General features: G+C 36.5%; 1 protein-coding gene across 1 annotated transcript in view; it reads right to left on the reverse strand.

Moving 5' to 3' along the window:
* ccbe1 (collagen and calcium binding EGF domains 1) overlaps positions 1-10,450 on the reverse strand; it is a 47,093-nt gene extending 36,643 nt beyond the window's left edge. The window contains exons 1-2 of the mRNA XM_026196634.1: positions 10,246-10,450; positions 10,030-10,110 (exon numbers count right to left, since the gene is read on the reverse strand). Coding sequence (XP_026052419.1) covers positions 10,030-10,110; positions 10,246-10,352 — 188 coding nt within the window. The 5' untranslated portion in view covers positions 10,353-10,450. The remainder of the gene's footprint in view (positions 1-10,029; positions 10,111-10,245) is intronic.
* Between the last annotated feature and the right edge of the window lie 6,885 nt (positions 10,451-17,335).

Genomic DNA, 17,335 nt, shown 5'->3' on the forward strand with positions numbered 1-17,335 from the left:
CCCGGCAACAATGCTCAAAAAGTTGCCCAGCGTATCATCAGTCTTCAAAGAAGTAACATGATTGACAGTTTTAGATAGTTTTACAAAGTACAAAACCACCGTAACTGGGTTGATCATGTAAGACCAATAACTTCTGATAAATGTAAAATATATAAATCACTTATAGTGATACACTTACTTGTCCTTGTAGTTAATTTCCTCAAATAAATAAACAAATAATTACTTTTATAATATTTATTTTACATTCATATGGATGTTTTATTTACAATTTATTTATAAAACGTAAATTCCATTTATTTAAATATACTTGCATTAAAAAAAAGCCTATAATATTATTTTATAATATTATATCTATAATATAATTTTAAAAGTCTATAGACTATGCATCATTTACACACCATTGAGGGACAAAAAAGTCACCGGGAATGGTCTCAGAGAATGATATATGCATCTTGCAGAAAACACTTCACAAATGAATTACAATCTAAGAGAATGACCTTTTACTGTAATTCACTTCATTGGCCTTAGGTATTGCCCAGCACATCATGCCACAAAAAGGAGAGATTCTGAAAGTTTGGCACTCAAACACAAAGAAAATCAGGAAGGAAAGACAATCCACAGAGAGCTTTCAAGACAAAAAAGGAATTCAAAGCCATCCAAAAAGTGTGTTTGTACTAATAAACAACCGCACTAACTGTTAATGCATTATGTAACAGTAAAATGCTAATTCATTTGGCCTGGTGAGACCAGAAAGACATCAGGAAAAGGAAACTACTGCAAATCTCACTTAGATTTCTGCATGAATACATCTATAAATACCGCAACCTTCCAAGCGTGGCATAAAATACAGTACCTATAAATAGGACATTTTGTCCCTTTAGTGCACACTGAGGAATCCACAAATACAAAGACATGAAATGAACTGAATCAAATGATTTCATTTTGAACTCAATACTGGTTTATTGTAAAAAGTCACGCAATGGTATAATACTGCAAATAAAAAAATAAAGACTGCCTACAGCTTTGGTTTATGGCTGCCTCGGAGAACCAGAAGAATTCTTACCAAGCGTGCGCATGATGATATATGAGACTTAACAGATATATATGACATTTATAGCACTTGTTTGCCAATGCTCTGGCATATCACAAGATATCCTGCAGTGATACTCCTATACAAGTGTACTTCATTAGATATCGTAAGCCTAGGAAAAAAGCCAGCGCTATCCGCTGACTGAGATTTAAGACTGCTATATACACTGAATATTAAACCTATTAATTTGGGTTTGTTTAGAGCAGACAGTCAAATGCTATTTTCATCCAAATCTGGGTGGAAACATAAGTAATTAAATTTAGAGAACATCAATCAATGCCTCTAAGTCTCAAATAACTACTGCTGAAATCAGAAATCTGAAATTAGCTGAATAACATGGGAAGGATATGCAGAAATATCGTTTTTAATTAAAAAATTTATAAATAAATCCAGTAGATATTTCTAGATAAAAGCAAATTATGTCTTCCTATCCTTCATAACTGTAACAACATGCTTTGTTAACGTGGCTAACTCAATAAAAATGACATTGGGGAGAAGAAGACTATATAATTTTTCCGTTTCTCTAAACAGTGAAGCGAAATTACTGAAGACCATCCAAAAGAAATGACAAGGAAAATGTCACTTTTATTTACAGCTCTGATAAAAGACGCTTCAGAACTTTACACCCTTGAAAGTGCAAGGAAAATGAGTTCATGCACAAAACATACTGTTTCACAATCTTCAGCTTACGCAATGAGTTTTATCATACAACAAAACACTTGATTTGTATGAACAATTTCCTTCTCTTGTGATTGGCCATCATTAACAGACAGCTGAAGACCTCTGACATAATCGTTAGGTTGCTCTGGTGACAAAGTGTTTTAGATAACTGCATCTGCTCGGCACTGTTTTTAAAAAGACCGACATGAGATCAGTAAGAAAACTTAATCAATGGCAGATATCAATCTACACCCAATTCAATTGCTTACAGGTGGATCAAAACACTTCCCAAGATGGAAATCATCATGGCTGACATGAAAATTTCACCTAAAACGTCTGCGTTTGTAAGAATGATGCGTCATTGTTTCCCTTGTGTCTTTTAAGTGTTAAAAGTGCTAGTTGTGTCAAAGATGTAATAGTTATAATGTGCTGTATTTATCTGTACATCAGATCTTCAGAGAAGTTTTTGGCCATTTTCAAGTCAAAACTGAAGTGTAATCAATAACGACTCAATTAAAAATGTAGAAAAATCATTAAATAGCGATTTCAACAGCACACTGAATTGCTATTCTAAACATTTTCTACCAGAATGTCCAGTACATCGGATTCTGTAGCTTAGTTGATAAATGCAGGGATAAGAAATTTAATTGGATGAATGCCGTGGAAATGTTTTTCACTTAAAATACAATACATTCATGGTTCTATATCCCGCCCTAAAATAATTTTTTGATTTTAATAAGCCATAATAGCAGCTGTGCGACGGTAGATGTAAATCAGCAGTGGGAACACATTTGTTTGCATTTTGATTTGTGATTTCACTGGAACGGACAGTGAACCTCAGAAAAACAAAAGGGCGGTAGAGCGCACAGCTGTGTGTGGTAGAAAACACGGCCGCTGTACGCCACTGGTAACAAATGCAACGATAACTCGGCAAACAAGTTACAGAATTCCAGCAGATTGCCACACATTATAACACATACAAACTTCGGCCGAAGAACCAGAGATGTCAAAGTGCTAGGGACATTACACTACCGTCCCTATTTTTAATGATTATGAGAAACAGAGATGTAATAATGCACAATCAGCAAACGTGAACGAGAGCAAGACCAGAGATCCAAGGCAATTCATACATCACTGAGGAATGCAACACAACAAAAACAAGTCCTCTCCCCCGCACGCCTGCCAAGATATCCCAAACAGAGCTGCGGACTCCCTATTGCTCAACTACACTCTCAGATTGAAAAGAGGTCTTTTTTTTTTCAGTCAACTACTTGAAGAAAATGGGCCTAAACATCAAGTTTCCCAGTTCTCTCTGATGCCAGGATGGAGAGAGACTCATTTTACATTCACATTAGCCGAGAGGTTTCTCAATGAGCTGAGGCACAGACTTATTTATCCTCAACGACTGGCAGAACTCAAGCAGGGAAGGTTCTGCCAACTGGAAATGTCTCTGAGGGCTGAGATTCACCAGTTATACATGCAAACTCATCCTACAACAAGAGCATTTCAAGTGAATTGGACCTTGGAAACAGAGCCAAAGGTACCAGACAATTAGTCTTGAAACCCATGACTTCAGCTGCACTTAGTCTATATGCTTTCCATTCACAAAGCACTGAAATTAACTGATGATGTACTGTATGTGTCATACAGTATGTGCTGCAAGACAGCTGAGATAAAGATTTATTTGGGATATGTGTATAATCACCTGCTGTATATCGATTTAACCCGCAGTCAAAACTGCATAAATATTTAGTTACTGCTATAAAGGGAGTAGCAGTTGACTTTTCATGGGATTTCAATACAGTAGCAACTCAATTACCATTTACTAAAACTACTGATTTTTTTTGACAACTCAAATGACTACGCTTTATATTATGAAAATACAAACAGTATAAACAGTTATACATTTACAGTTACATTCAAGTTTTTTTAAAGATTTGTTTTATTCAGTAAAGTTGATCAAAATCAACAGTAAATATGCTTATAATGCAGTTTAAACTGTATAAGAAAATAAAATGTACCACCATTACCACAAAAATACTAAGCAGGACAGTGGCTAATATAATTCTGATTTGCCAACACAGGAATAAATTACTTTAAAATATATAACAATAGAAAACCATTATTTTAAATTTTAACAATACTAATAGTAAATACTAAAAATAATAATTCAGAATATTATCATTTCTAATAAATTTTTTATCACATTAATAAAGCCCCAACCCCAACATTTTGGGTACAGTAGTACAAGTGTAAAACTTTATGCAAAAAAACATTATTAAATTTTCACCTCTTGAATGATGTAATGGGAACTGGTTAAACAGCAAGATGCTTTACTGGATTTACCACATCAGGCCCCAATTATTCAGGCTGTTGCCCTTTGACCTTCTAATTGCATGAGCAAACCATTACTGGCCTAACCATGGGTTCGTTTCGTTTTGACTACTGAGACAAAACAGACCACCATTGCTTCTAATTACTGCAAGTAAATTGGCGATTAATAGCAAAACTATGTAAAACTGTGGTCAGGAAATTAACCTCTGTGAACATAAGAGAGTGAGAGGGATGGCCATCATTTGTATGTGACATCATAATGTCACTTCACAATTACACACAGTTTGCTTTGATCATTTATGAGGTACAGTTTCACAAGCTTATAGAAGCAGTAAAAACATGGTTGCATAATTTATATCCTTTAGTATTGAACAGTTGTTTCATTAGCCATTAAGTTGCCCTCCTAGCAACTTTCAGAGCCATTCATAGCATTTTACATGAGAGATTCACTGGAGATTTTAAAATCAAAATCACAGCCAATGATCTACTTTATAGATCAATATCGTAATGGTTTCGGTAAATATATTCATGAAATCACATAAGCAAATCTGTCAGAAGTTGACGTAATTTGTTTCGATGTCAATGGGGCGTTGCAATTTTCACCTTGGATAATTTCTTCAAGATTGATATTTTGAAGAAAGTTCATGAACACAGCTGAATTCATAGCTTACAGCTGTGTACACACAGCAACACGGCATCACCAACCAGACCTGCGTTGAAAGAAACAGCGTCACGACAAGATGTGGAAAGCAAAAAGAGAAAATTATTAAAGGAGAGTGCTAGAAAACAAACGCCATGCCACTATTTTCATCTGAATTATCCCAGAATCCATCAGGGACTTGTGTAAATTCCAGAGGTTGTTGGGTAATGCATTCAGTTTTCTCCATGCTCTGACTAGCTTGGCTCAACTGATCCCAAATAAACTCTGGCTGTGTCCCAGCTAGAATCAGTCACTTGATCTAGCGCGTTCCTGAGCTGCCTGAAAATGTGGACATTCATTAACTTTTTGGTTTTTGGAGAGGACAATGAGGGTCATCCCTGTCATAAATACCGGCCAGTTGAAAAGCTTATAAATCAGCTTGATTGGTGTTCACTTGGTGGTCAGTGGTCCATTTTATTTAGGGATCTACAGAACTCATGTCTTACTTGTGCTTTAAAAAGATACACACTCAGATAGAATCGTAATCCCAGCGTGAAATCATTGTGGCTCTAAAAACACCCCATAACAGAGACTATAACCAGAGCTCTGTATGCGCAAACAAGAAGGAATTTGAGTGATATTCAAAAAAACAATGCCACAAACAAAAGACTGGCACACTGACCACTGTTTGATCTGCTGCCATTAATCCCCACAGTCATCGTAAAGACACAACAGAGAACAATGCAAAGGATTTCCTGTTAAATCACCCTATTCGTTTCATGGGTCAACAACGCCAATATCCGATTCCCCGGGAATTTCACAGGCTAGTGGTCAAAACAGTTTGTTTGACAGCGTGTTCGGCCTGATGAGCACTTTGAGCTGATTGATGAAGACTTTCAGTGATATAAACCATCTGGTTAACTTAACCAAGAAGAGCATTAATCATTGTAAAATTGCGTAATATTTTTGCCTAAGTCATGAAATGAAATGCACTGGAATCCCAAAGGGCAGATGCTCTGTGAGTGATTTGCATCAATTACTTCCTTGTGTCTATTGAATATTAAAGGGAAGTACAAACCATTTATAAAATGTTTGTTGGAAATAAATCACGCTTAAATATTTTTGCAATTAAGTACCAGAGGTCTCTTACGTCTTCAGGCTGTGCATGTGTTGCCGTTAAAGGAAATTTGTTGCATATTTCATAAGTGTTAATCAGGAGTTCACGCTCATAAAAAAATAAAAAAATTGTTTAGATAAACTGTTCCTGGTGAAATATGAACACTGGCAAAGTCTAAATCAATTAACATTGATGGATTTCAAAAATCCAAACAAAAACAACTGCAAACAACCTTGTATGAGAACACATCATTTTTTCTAACAAATGATCTGAGTTTAATTAAGACAATTAGCAAGAAACGTCAACCAATGTCTTTTTTTTAATCAGTGCCATTTTTTCTTCACCGCCATGTTCTGACCATTCTAGAGACTCAAATCTAATCAAGAAATCAAGAATAAAAGTAATATAATTAAAGTTCATATATCTGTAGAATTATGAGTAAACCTCACTGCCCGATCTCATTTAACCTCCTTGTTAGTGCGTCCACCTCCCATGCCAGAGACCCGGGTTCGAGGATGTGAGGTGTGGCGGGCGAGGACCCAGGAAAGAGGGGTTACACAAGCTGTAAGCTTAATTGCCATTCTGACTTTTTTTCCTCATAATTCTGAGTTTACATCTTACAGTTATGCTTTTCCCCAACTATGGATGAAAAAAAAAGGAGACTGCGACATCTTTGTCTAATAATTTTTTTTCTCACAATCTTGCATAGTCAGAGTTTTCCTCTTAGAATTACGAGTTCTGAGAAGTCAGAATTGTAAAATATGAACTCAGAACCACAAGAACTGAGATTAAATGTCGCAAATATCTTCTTTTTTTCTGTGGTAGAAACAAGTTTCCATAGATATCAGCCTGTCTACAAGCCTGTGGACTCACAAAACTGATGAAAAGAATTAAATATAACTCAAATATTCCCACATATATTCAACAAGATAAACAATAAGTCCATTAGAAATACAAAAGAAACAGGACACTGACAGATTCTTCAACTTCAATGGTCTTCTCCTCAATACACATTTCCTTGTAATTTGGTCGTAAACATTTAAAAAATGGATTCCTGTAGCTCAACTCCTGGTTAAACAAAAGAGTACGAGATGGGGCAACTGTACCTGTTTGTCCAAACAATGGAACTAGATGTGGTAGTAGGGTTTTAGAAAACCTTTGTCCTTCAGATTTCAGCCCCAAATCTCGTAGTACTTCAACAATAAAACCTGAAGCTGTTCAGTGGTAGGTAACCAGTACCCTCTTCAAGCAATGCTGCAGGTTTTAGCTTACCGTGCATATCCCAGACACATCTGCATTTGCTCAAGAGAGCTTTTAGACATGTCTGGGTTAAAAAACCCAATATGATCTTGTTTCTTTTAATGGACACTTCTGGAAATAAACTCCCTTGACACCAGTGGACATTAAAGATGAACTAGAGGGTCGAGAAAGACATGCGACTGGCCTCTAGAGGTTCAGCCGATAATTAAAAAGCTTTCTTCTGGCGACGAACAAGTGCTTGTGGTCAGATGAACTTTATGTTTAAGTTCATGGCTGGTTTTCAGCCCTAGAGGAGTTAGTGAGAGGAAAGAAAACGAGAGATTTATATGATATGGCCTTTGTCTGTTTGGTTCCCTTTGCCTTTTGGCCTGGAATGCTTCAAGAGTGTAGAAACAGGCCTGAAACCATCAGATATATTTGGAAGAACAACCAAGAACCAAGTTCTCCAGAAACACCTTCAGTATGTTCTGGAAAGGCCTGTTCGGATTCATTTTGATCTGGCTGCACAATGTTGTCCCTGATCCCAGTCCTGAGAAAAAATATGTCTATTAATCCAAGACTACAGTACTAACTCACTTTGTATGCTGCAGTTCATTTAAAACTAAGACCTATAAATTCTATGGCACACTATCAACAACTGCACACCAGACTTCCAGAATACAGCCTTTTCCTTTGTAAAACAGTTTCCTCCCAATAAAACTTACCATTAATTAATCTTTGCTCCACATTTTAGTAACATGAAAGCATTCAGAGCAATTTATTCCTTTGATGTGATTACTTATATGCATGGTGTTTAAAATAATTTTGTGTGAATAATTATACAAATAAAAGTTACGATAAAAAAAGAAAAAAAAAATTATATATATATATATATATATATATATATATATATATACACCATTATGAAATTAAATAAAAATAAAAATGTGAATAACTGTGGAATATTTTCATGTTTCTATATTTGATGAAAAAAAAACAAATAATGTAGTTTAATTTAAAATGTTATCAACCGACAGCCCTTATTCAGACACAAATGTTATCCATTAGCCACATACATATCAGTACAACATATCCCCAAAATACTTACACACATACATATATATTTTCTGAGACAAAGCCCATAAGAACCTTTGCAACTAGGATGGATCACAACCAAAGAAAATGTCACTCTGCGAGGCATGAACGTTCTCCTCTGTTTGACATTATGATCTATTCAAGAGACAATCCCTGGCTTGCAGGCACGTTTCAAACACAAGAACAGATGCGCAGAAGATCAGATCAGATCAGATCAGAAGCATCAACTGAACTAATATTTCCTCGCATCATGAGTTTAAGAGCCACAAAGAAAAGAGATGTGGTGGCTTAACTGCACCTGTTGATTTACAATGAGCTCAAATCAAAACTGCGATTGAGTCATTTTAGTCATCTGCATATGTTACAAATGTTAATAGCAAGCATGAGACCCATTGTGCAAAATACTCTCCATGCATGCTTGAGAGACTCAGAGACTCCACAGGTCACCAGTGTTGGTGCACCACACACGCCAAGAATTTACAAGGCCAAGCTTAACGACAATTTTGGCAAGCATTTCAAAGCATGGCACATCAACGCCTGCTAAAATAAAAAGCCTGTAGTAGTTTGTGCTTTAACTTGCTACTTCCAGCATGCAGGTGGAATGAAATGCACCTCCATAGAAGACAATGTGATGTGGAGAGAGGAATATAATCTCTTCATATATAATTTCTATTGCTTGATTTTTATTCTAGATAAGAAATAATTCATTCCTAAAATGGCAATTGTCTTCCATGGACCAATGGAGAAATGTAGAAAAATAAAAGTATTCCATTGACACGACTTGTTTGGAGGACAAATTATATGGACCAAGTTTATGGTGCTTTCTGTCTTATGGAGCTCAGCAACCCGTATCCTTGTTAACTTGAATGGCATTCATTAAAACTTTTGTGTTGAACATAGGAAAGTGAGTTGGTTTTAAGGGGAAAATGAAGTTACCACCATAAAGCTGAGGAGTCTGGGTCTGCTTTGCATCCGGAGCCGGCTTAAAGTTCCAGCATCATAATCCCTAACCTTCAAAGAATAATATCTCCTTGCTTTCTTCCACTAATTCTACGCGGTCACAGGAATGAAAACAGGATTATTTTACATGCCCCACACAAGACACCAACACAGCTAACCCAATAAAAGGAAACCCTGGCCACTTCAGGAATAGAAACAGTACAGGTCACTCTCGAGGAAACCCTTAATAAGCAAATGATAATCTGACATATTTAAAAGTCTCTTTTAATCTCCCTCTCTCTCTCTCTCTCTCTCTCTCTCTCTCTCTCTCTCTCTCTCTCTCTCTCTCTCTCTCACACACACACATATGAGTGTGTGTGTGTGTCTCTGTGTGTGAGAGAAAACAGTAACTGAGTGAACAAATTTGATTCATTTTCAGTTTAAAAGTAAAAAAAAAATATGGGTCTCATTTTCTAAATATAAACTTAATACGTTTTCTCTTTCACCACATAAGAAATGCATAAAGCACAGCTGGAGTCTGTGTATTGTTAGTGATGTAGAATACCATGGTACATTAAAAACTGGCTGCCTTCAGAAATGGAGCCTGTGGTACCATTTCAAACTTCATCATAAAACAACTGAAGATAATTTCTTGGCAGCCCAACCGCAAACAAGATTTTCAGAAAACTAAAGGCAAAACAGATTTCATCGCATAAAAATGTTAAATAAACAATCATGACAGACAGACAGACAAACAGGACACTTTATTTATCCCATATGGGAAGTGGTGACGTCCAATTTAATAAAAACAAAACGGGTACATTACATACTGTACATTACAAAATACAAGATATAAACATTATCATACGCAAGAACCTACAGAATGATAAGATGGAGAAGTAAACAGTCTCTTACCTGTAGCATGTGGTCACCTCTCCTGTGGATTTTACGCACGGGTATTTCGTCGTTGCGATTTTGTTCTCTGAACACACTTCTCTGTAAGACAAAGGAGCCGTCAGCTGTTTCTTTTTACGTAAACAAATCTGCCTCACGCACAAGAAACAAACTTTCAGTCCTCTGAGTTCGTGTACACAGCGAGCTGAGAGCGCGCGCTCTGCACGGACACTTTACCTGTCCACATCCTCCTTCTCCTCTCGGAAAGTCCACGGCGTTCCCGAGGAGAACAACATTACCACCACAGCAAGTCTGAGAGGAGTTCCTCTGCCCGTGTAGCTCATTTCAGACACCCTGAGATGCTAAAAGGAGATAGTTGTCCGTTTAAAGCCAGCGTCTTGAAGTTCAGCGTTACTTTGAGGAATTGAGAGAGTATTGATTGGTTACCTCCTGCGAAGCCCCACGCGCAGATTCCCACCGGCCCCTCCTACTCCCGCACTTGATCAAATTCCATAGGTTCAAGAACGCAAGTTATGAATTTAATATTTAATAACTGCCACAGGTAACATTACGTAAGGTGATTTTCCTGAGGCGAAATCCTAATGTGTGAGGTTTGAGTTATTATATTATCATAGGCATACATAAATATATAAAAAATAAACACTTTGATACCACATTTATTTATTGGTTTGATTGTTGTTATTATATATTTAATTATTCAAGGACACAGCTATGTGCTAAAAAATTATGTAGAAATAATATTCCATCAGAAATTGCAAAAAAGTTTACAAAAAACAGTAGGCTAACATTGAATTAAAGGTGAAAGTTCCATGTAGAAAAACTAAAATATTATATTATAAATTACATTGGCTTTGTAGAAAAATGTGTATCATATTTATTCATTTAATTATTTATTAATTTATTCATTTTTGTTATTATTGTATATTTAACTGTTAAAGGACACAACTAGTCATATATAAATGCATGATGTGTGTGTGCTGAAAAAAATGGTGTCTAAGTAATTTTCACTCTGAAGAAATTACAGAGAAAGAAACAACAAGAAGCACATTGAATTTAATGTGAAATTTTCATGCAGAAAAACTGAAATTGTATTTTCTCGTAAAACACTCCAGTAGTCTTTCTTTTATTAACAGCTTCAGTTTTTTTTTTTCAACATTGTACATTTATTAATTTATTGAGTAACTGAACAAATTTTATGTATAATATATAGAACTGAATAACTAGAAAAAAGGGCTGACAGATAGGCCAGATAGTTGACAAAGCGGTTGAAATTTAACCTCCTCATGTTTAGTTCTTAATAAATTCGGTACATTGGCAGCGCAAATGTAATGTTATTTAATTATGATTTTTATCTGTGAAATAATTAATCTAGAAAATGTTTAAAATATGAAATTATAAAATAAATGTATGCCCTGTCATGACAATGACTTCCTTTAAAGCTCTCAAACTGATTGTCCTCTAAGGTTAAACTAGGCAAATGAGACTGTTGACTAACTGATTCCCTCACAACAGGGATTGTTTGCACCAATTCTTCTTCCTTGACCTCTGACTGCAATGTAAGCTGTTAAGGGACCCAAATGTCCCACAAGGCCAAAGGACTGTTGTCACAAAAAGAATTAAGCTAATGGTATGTGTATTGAATTTATAGTTTATTCTATGTTAGTTCTATTAATACCCTTGTGAATAATAGAACTATTTTAGTTGTGGCCACTGATGAACTGAGACCAACTGAAAGTTTTGCCCTCTAGTGGCTGACAAATCAGCAGCTGTTTCTTGTTTTTATTCTCCATTCCCAACCATCTGATGAGCAATAAATGAAGACGCTCTCGCCAGCAAACCTTCCTGATGACTAATCTCACATCTCATGAGATTGAGAATCATCTCTCATGAATATAAGCAGATCTAAACATATCAGACGGTGTCGACCTCAAGTGCTTGGAAGCCTAGATAAATGATCTGCCTCCAAAAGGACGTGTTTCCATGGAGCTGTTTGCATGATGCTGCTGATGAATCTTGGCTGAGATTAGTTTTCGTGCCTTGCTTTTTTTTTTTTTTTGTGATAAACCCTTCTTGTCTTTTTCTATCAACACTTTCATTGCAATCCAAGCTTCAGATTTCAGACACAAGGTTTGATGTCATCAGAGCCAGTGTCTAGACTTTCTGGAGACTTTAAGCTAAGGAGCAAAAGTTCAGTCATTATTTTTTCCTCTTTAAATAAAAGTGAATAAATTATTCTAATCTAATTTTTAGATCAAAATTATCCCTATTAGTTGAAAAAAACAAAACCTGTCCATTACCATGATTTCTTATCCCAACATAGTTGTCGATATTAGATTTCAAATTTCACTGACCCGACATTTGTTTTCAAATTCTGTCCAGCTGTTTTTATGATATTTTTGTCTCAGGTGGTTGCATAATTCATGCTGTGCTATTCAAACACCCAAACACTGAACAAAACAAGTAAACAGAACAAATGATTTGTTTTCAGACAGAAAACACCTGCTGTTTTAAGAATATTTCTCCTTATCAAACAGATATTAGCTACAGAATTTGTTGTTTTCAGACAGCTTTAATGATAGGATAACAATTTACCAATTCCTGTGCTTCGTAAGGCTGGTCTCATTTACCTAAAAAATGAAAAACTGTTTTGACAGTGTTATGAGTCAGACGAATTCGAAATGATACAAATATGTGCTAATGAGAATGAGCATGCTTGCAAGTTTTGTTTTTAATTAAGGCATGAGAAATAGGTCAAATTGAGCAGTGTAAAAACTGGAAAATGTGCACAGCTTTTAAATGCCTTACAAATATTTTAATGTCAATGGTACATGCAAATATTTGCAGCTGAGTCAAAACTGTGTGTGTGTGTGTTATGGATTTAAAGTTTCTGAGTTCCAAGGAAAAAAATATTTGCTTCATTGCATAGTAACTATAATATTTTAAGCCAAACGTCAGTGTTTGTGTACTTACATTATTTTTTTTAAAGAAATTTAGTTTTATTCAGCAAGAACATGTAAACGTGTGACTGTAAAGACTTATACATTGTTACATTCTATTTCAAATAATAATAATATTTCAAAGTATTACATTTCGACTGTAAAATGACCCCAACATTTTTGAATGGTAGTGATTCAAACATATACATACATTTTGTTTTGTGACCTAAGTCGTAAAAAGGCAGTTTATATTGTGATGCCCAGTTATTTTAACAATCTGGAATATTTACTTTTCATTGTATCTCATGTATTGAATTCAGAAATTATGTGTACGTGTATGTATGTGTATTCAGATATCCAAATACTTTTTTGAGCTAGATATTTATGTAAATCTAAAATGATCTCTTTTTCTTAAACCTGTGAATGATTGGGTTTAAAAACTGTGGCGTTTTTCTTTACGCAAAGTGAGAATCATCTGTGTTTTGACATGATGTTACAGCTCCTTGTGATAATGACATTTACATGTGTGTATCTGGTGCGTGAGAACAGGAAGAAGTTACCATGCTGACCTCTGGGTCACCCAAATCAATGGTCCATAATCAAGGTCATCCGGGGCACTGCTGTTATTTTTTTCTCCTTCTCTTTCTCTCTGCAACTGACAGTTGACACATGAATACAGCTCTGGGTTTTTAATATCTGTGAAAATGTCTGAGAACAGAAAATGAAGTTGTGGGATTTATACCGCTCTAGGCTACATCAACAACACAATCTGCATCCAGGACAAAACCTACGATTTAAATTTAGCATGTGTGCTGGAACACACACACACACACACACACACACACACACACACACTCAAACAAACAGATGAAAATCTTGAGATTTGCCGTCTGTCGGATTTTCTACCTCACATGACCTGCCTGGACACTAAAACTGTGAACCAAGATGAACTCTCACTGTCGCTACTGCAAGTCATTTAGGATTAAAATGCACATCCTGTCATGCATGTGCCCTTTATCATGTGAGATCAGTTTTATTATTAACTCTTTTGTTGTTAATGCTCGTATAAGGGCAGAAAGCATCTCTGAAAAGCTCAGATCCACAAGAACGCGACAAAATCTGCAGTTGTAGTCCCGCTGTTGACCGCTAGATGGCTCTTCAACTCCAGTGAAGCGCTGCACACCTTCGTCATCGTAAACAAAATGGATGACCAGTGTTATAAATACCGGGGTGCGTCACGACTAGGGAGGGTGCCTGCTGTGCCATTTAAGTTTCTGCAGTTTTGATGGCTCAGCAGAGAGGAGGAAAAGGGATGATAGATAAATAGATAGAGAGAGAGAGAGAGAGAGAGAGAGAGAGAGAGAGAGAGAGAGAGAGAGAGAGAGAGAGATAGATAGATAGATAGAGCAGGGTCATTATGTCTCCAGGTGCAAACATCCCTCACACAGCCCATCTTAAGAAGCGACGCATTTTACTGGAGAAGAAGTAAAATGTTTCACACAAGTCATTTTGTGTGTGTGTGTGTGTGTGTGTGTGTGTGTGTGTGTACATGTGAATAACTTTAAATAAGTTGTGTAACAGCACGTCTCGACGCTTGGGTGTTCTTTTATTTCATGAAACAAGGCCTTTTTTAAATAACTATGCCACTTTATTGAAGTAATTTAATTTAAAGAGCACATTTTCTGGACTCACTTGAATGTGACTTTATTTTATAGAAATAAACGAGAGGAATTTATGATTTATTGTTGTCAGGTTTTATTTGACTTGAAAATATGAGACTTCTTTGGAAGCACGCTATGCTGAAAAAAAAAAGAGGCTAAAACTAGTCTAATGTAGCTGGTTTTAGCTGGTTAAGCTGTAGCTAAGACCAGCCAACCAGCTTTGGCTGGTTTTAGCTGTTTTTCAGCAGGGGTTTCTGCCAGATAATATAAATACCACTTTTTATCTTAATACTCTGACTCATTTTTTATTTCTCTCATGTATTTATATCTCACAATTTGGTTTAGGCTGTATGTCTAAAATCTGAGTTTAAAACTTGCAATTGTGAGTTTATGTTGCAATTCTGATAATGTTCTCAAAAGTTAATATCTTGCGAATTTGCAAGAAAACAATAAACTTATAAAATATAAAAGTCAAATGTGAAATATAAACTCACAATTCTAAGAAGCAGAAATTAGAAAGAATTACGAGAAAGTCAGATTAGTTTAATCCTCAGAATTGCACGTTTATCTTGTGCAATTCTGATTGTTTTCAAAGTCTGAATTGAGAGAAAAAAACCTAATATTTAAGAGAAAAATCTAAATTGAGAGATAAAAATATGTGTATTATTTAAATACATGGAAGCAGGCTTCCATAGGCGTAAAAGCCAATTTAAACCTGGAAATGAACATAATTTCCCAAATGTATACTGTAACATTAATATATTAATGTTATACACTGATATAGCATTAAGATATGCAGTGTATACTGGACAGCATGACAAACCGTTTTGGAGATTGTGGTCCTTCCCCATTCAAGCAGAAGCTGTGCTTGCATGACTAGAAAATAGCTGCCAGGGGGTTTCGCCAAGATGGCTGCCAAGTGAACAAACTTGCTCCAATACGGATTTCAGTTAAGCAGAGAAAAGACTGGAAAAGATGGGGAGCGAGAGGGGAAAATAAGATCTGGAAACGCCACAAGCTGGATTCAAATTCAGAATGCCTTAATGAGCCCCACTGCTCAATGCGTCAGAGCATGTGCACTAACTACTAGGCCACAGCTCCAAAAATGCATGCAATCTTCTAATGAGCTAGTAAGTATTTTCATTGGTGTAAATCTTGTCATTCACCCCAGGGCTATTGTTTCCACACCTATGTGGCAGCATATATCCCATTAGAGGATCCTGTGCACCACTTTTGTTGTAACCCTTTATATTTTCTTCTTTCTCTCTCTCCATTTTGAGTGACAAAGACATTTGCGGTCACATATTACCTTGCCTGAGCATTGGGCCCACAGACAGGGAAGATTCTCTGTGGCGGGCATAAGGTGATTACACAACGCCTGGCACTTCCACCACAGAGGAGCACCATGCTGACTCCTGGACACACACTTGGCCAAACTAATGTCTCTTTCTCAATTCATCCTTCTGCTCCATTTTCCATTTTCTTAATTTTATCTTCTTTATCTTCTATAATCCCTTATCTACTTTATCCCTTTATTTTTATAGTTTTTTTTTCTCTTTCAACACAGTACGTTTTCTTCTCTTCTCATCTCTTCACCTTAGGCTAATAGATAGTTTGTTTCAGCCACAAAATTTATAATTTCAGATGACTTTTGGGCTATATAACACTGCTTTCAAAGCTGTAACATAAATATGTAAGTACTAAATATTAATACTAAAATTACTATATGGGCCCTATCTTGCACCCAGCGCAATTGACTTTGTACACCAACGCATGTGTCATTCCTATTTTGCACCCACGCAAAGCGCGCTTTTCCCTCCACAGAAGCACGTTGCTAAACTAGTGAATGAACTTGCGCTCCCTGGGCGGTTCAGCGCAAAAAAGGAGGCGTGTTCCGGAGCAAACAATCCCTGGTGCTATTTTGCTGTTCCATTAAACAATTGCGCCACTGACCAGAAAAAACCTAGTCTAAAGTCAGTGGCGCGTTGCGCGTTGTTCATTATGCTATTTTAAGGGCGCATGCTTGACCATAATGTATAGCGTGCACAACGCGCATACACTTTGCTCATGTAATCTACACAGATGCAACAGTTATTTTTGCAAATCATAAACTGTTACACTAAAAAATATTAACACATGAGATGACGGAAATCATTGTGGTGTGCCACGAAGATGTGAAAAAATAGGCATAAATCTAGCTTACAAATTATTCAGGCTAATTGTAGTAATTAAGGATCAGACATGTTTGAGGACATATATGTATATAAGGACATCTGACAAATTGGTTTGTCCGTCAGGAACCAGGAAAAAAAAATCGATGAAACAATTGTGGCTATTTCCTCCCACGCCTGTATAACCGACGCTATTTTGGGTGGGTTTCTCCCATCCCCATACAACACAACTTCTCTGTCTTTCACTGCTCTTACAAGAACATCAGTCTCCTCGGCTGTGAACCGCTCCTGGCGTGCGCCTGGTAAATACTCCATAATAATAGCAACCCTTAATGGAACTTGCGCACCTGCTTTTAAAGGGAATGTTGGATGACGCTCTGATTGGTTTATTTCACGTTACGCCCAAACCACACCTATGAATAATGAAGCTACTTCAGACCAACCCACTTTAGATTTGCGCCGGGCGCAAGAGCCATTTATCCCGCCGGGAAAATAGCAACAGCGCCGAGACCCGCCCACAAAGTTACTTGCGTTTCGC

The sequence above is a fragment of the Carassius auratus genome, chromosome 21, assembly GCF_003368295.1.
Source record: "Carassius auratus strain Wakin chromosome 21, ASM336829v1, whole genome shotgun sequence".
NCBI lineage: Eukaryota > Metazoa > Chordata > Actinopteri > Cypriniformes > Cyprinidae > Carassius > Carassius auratus.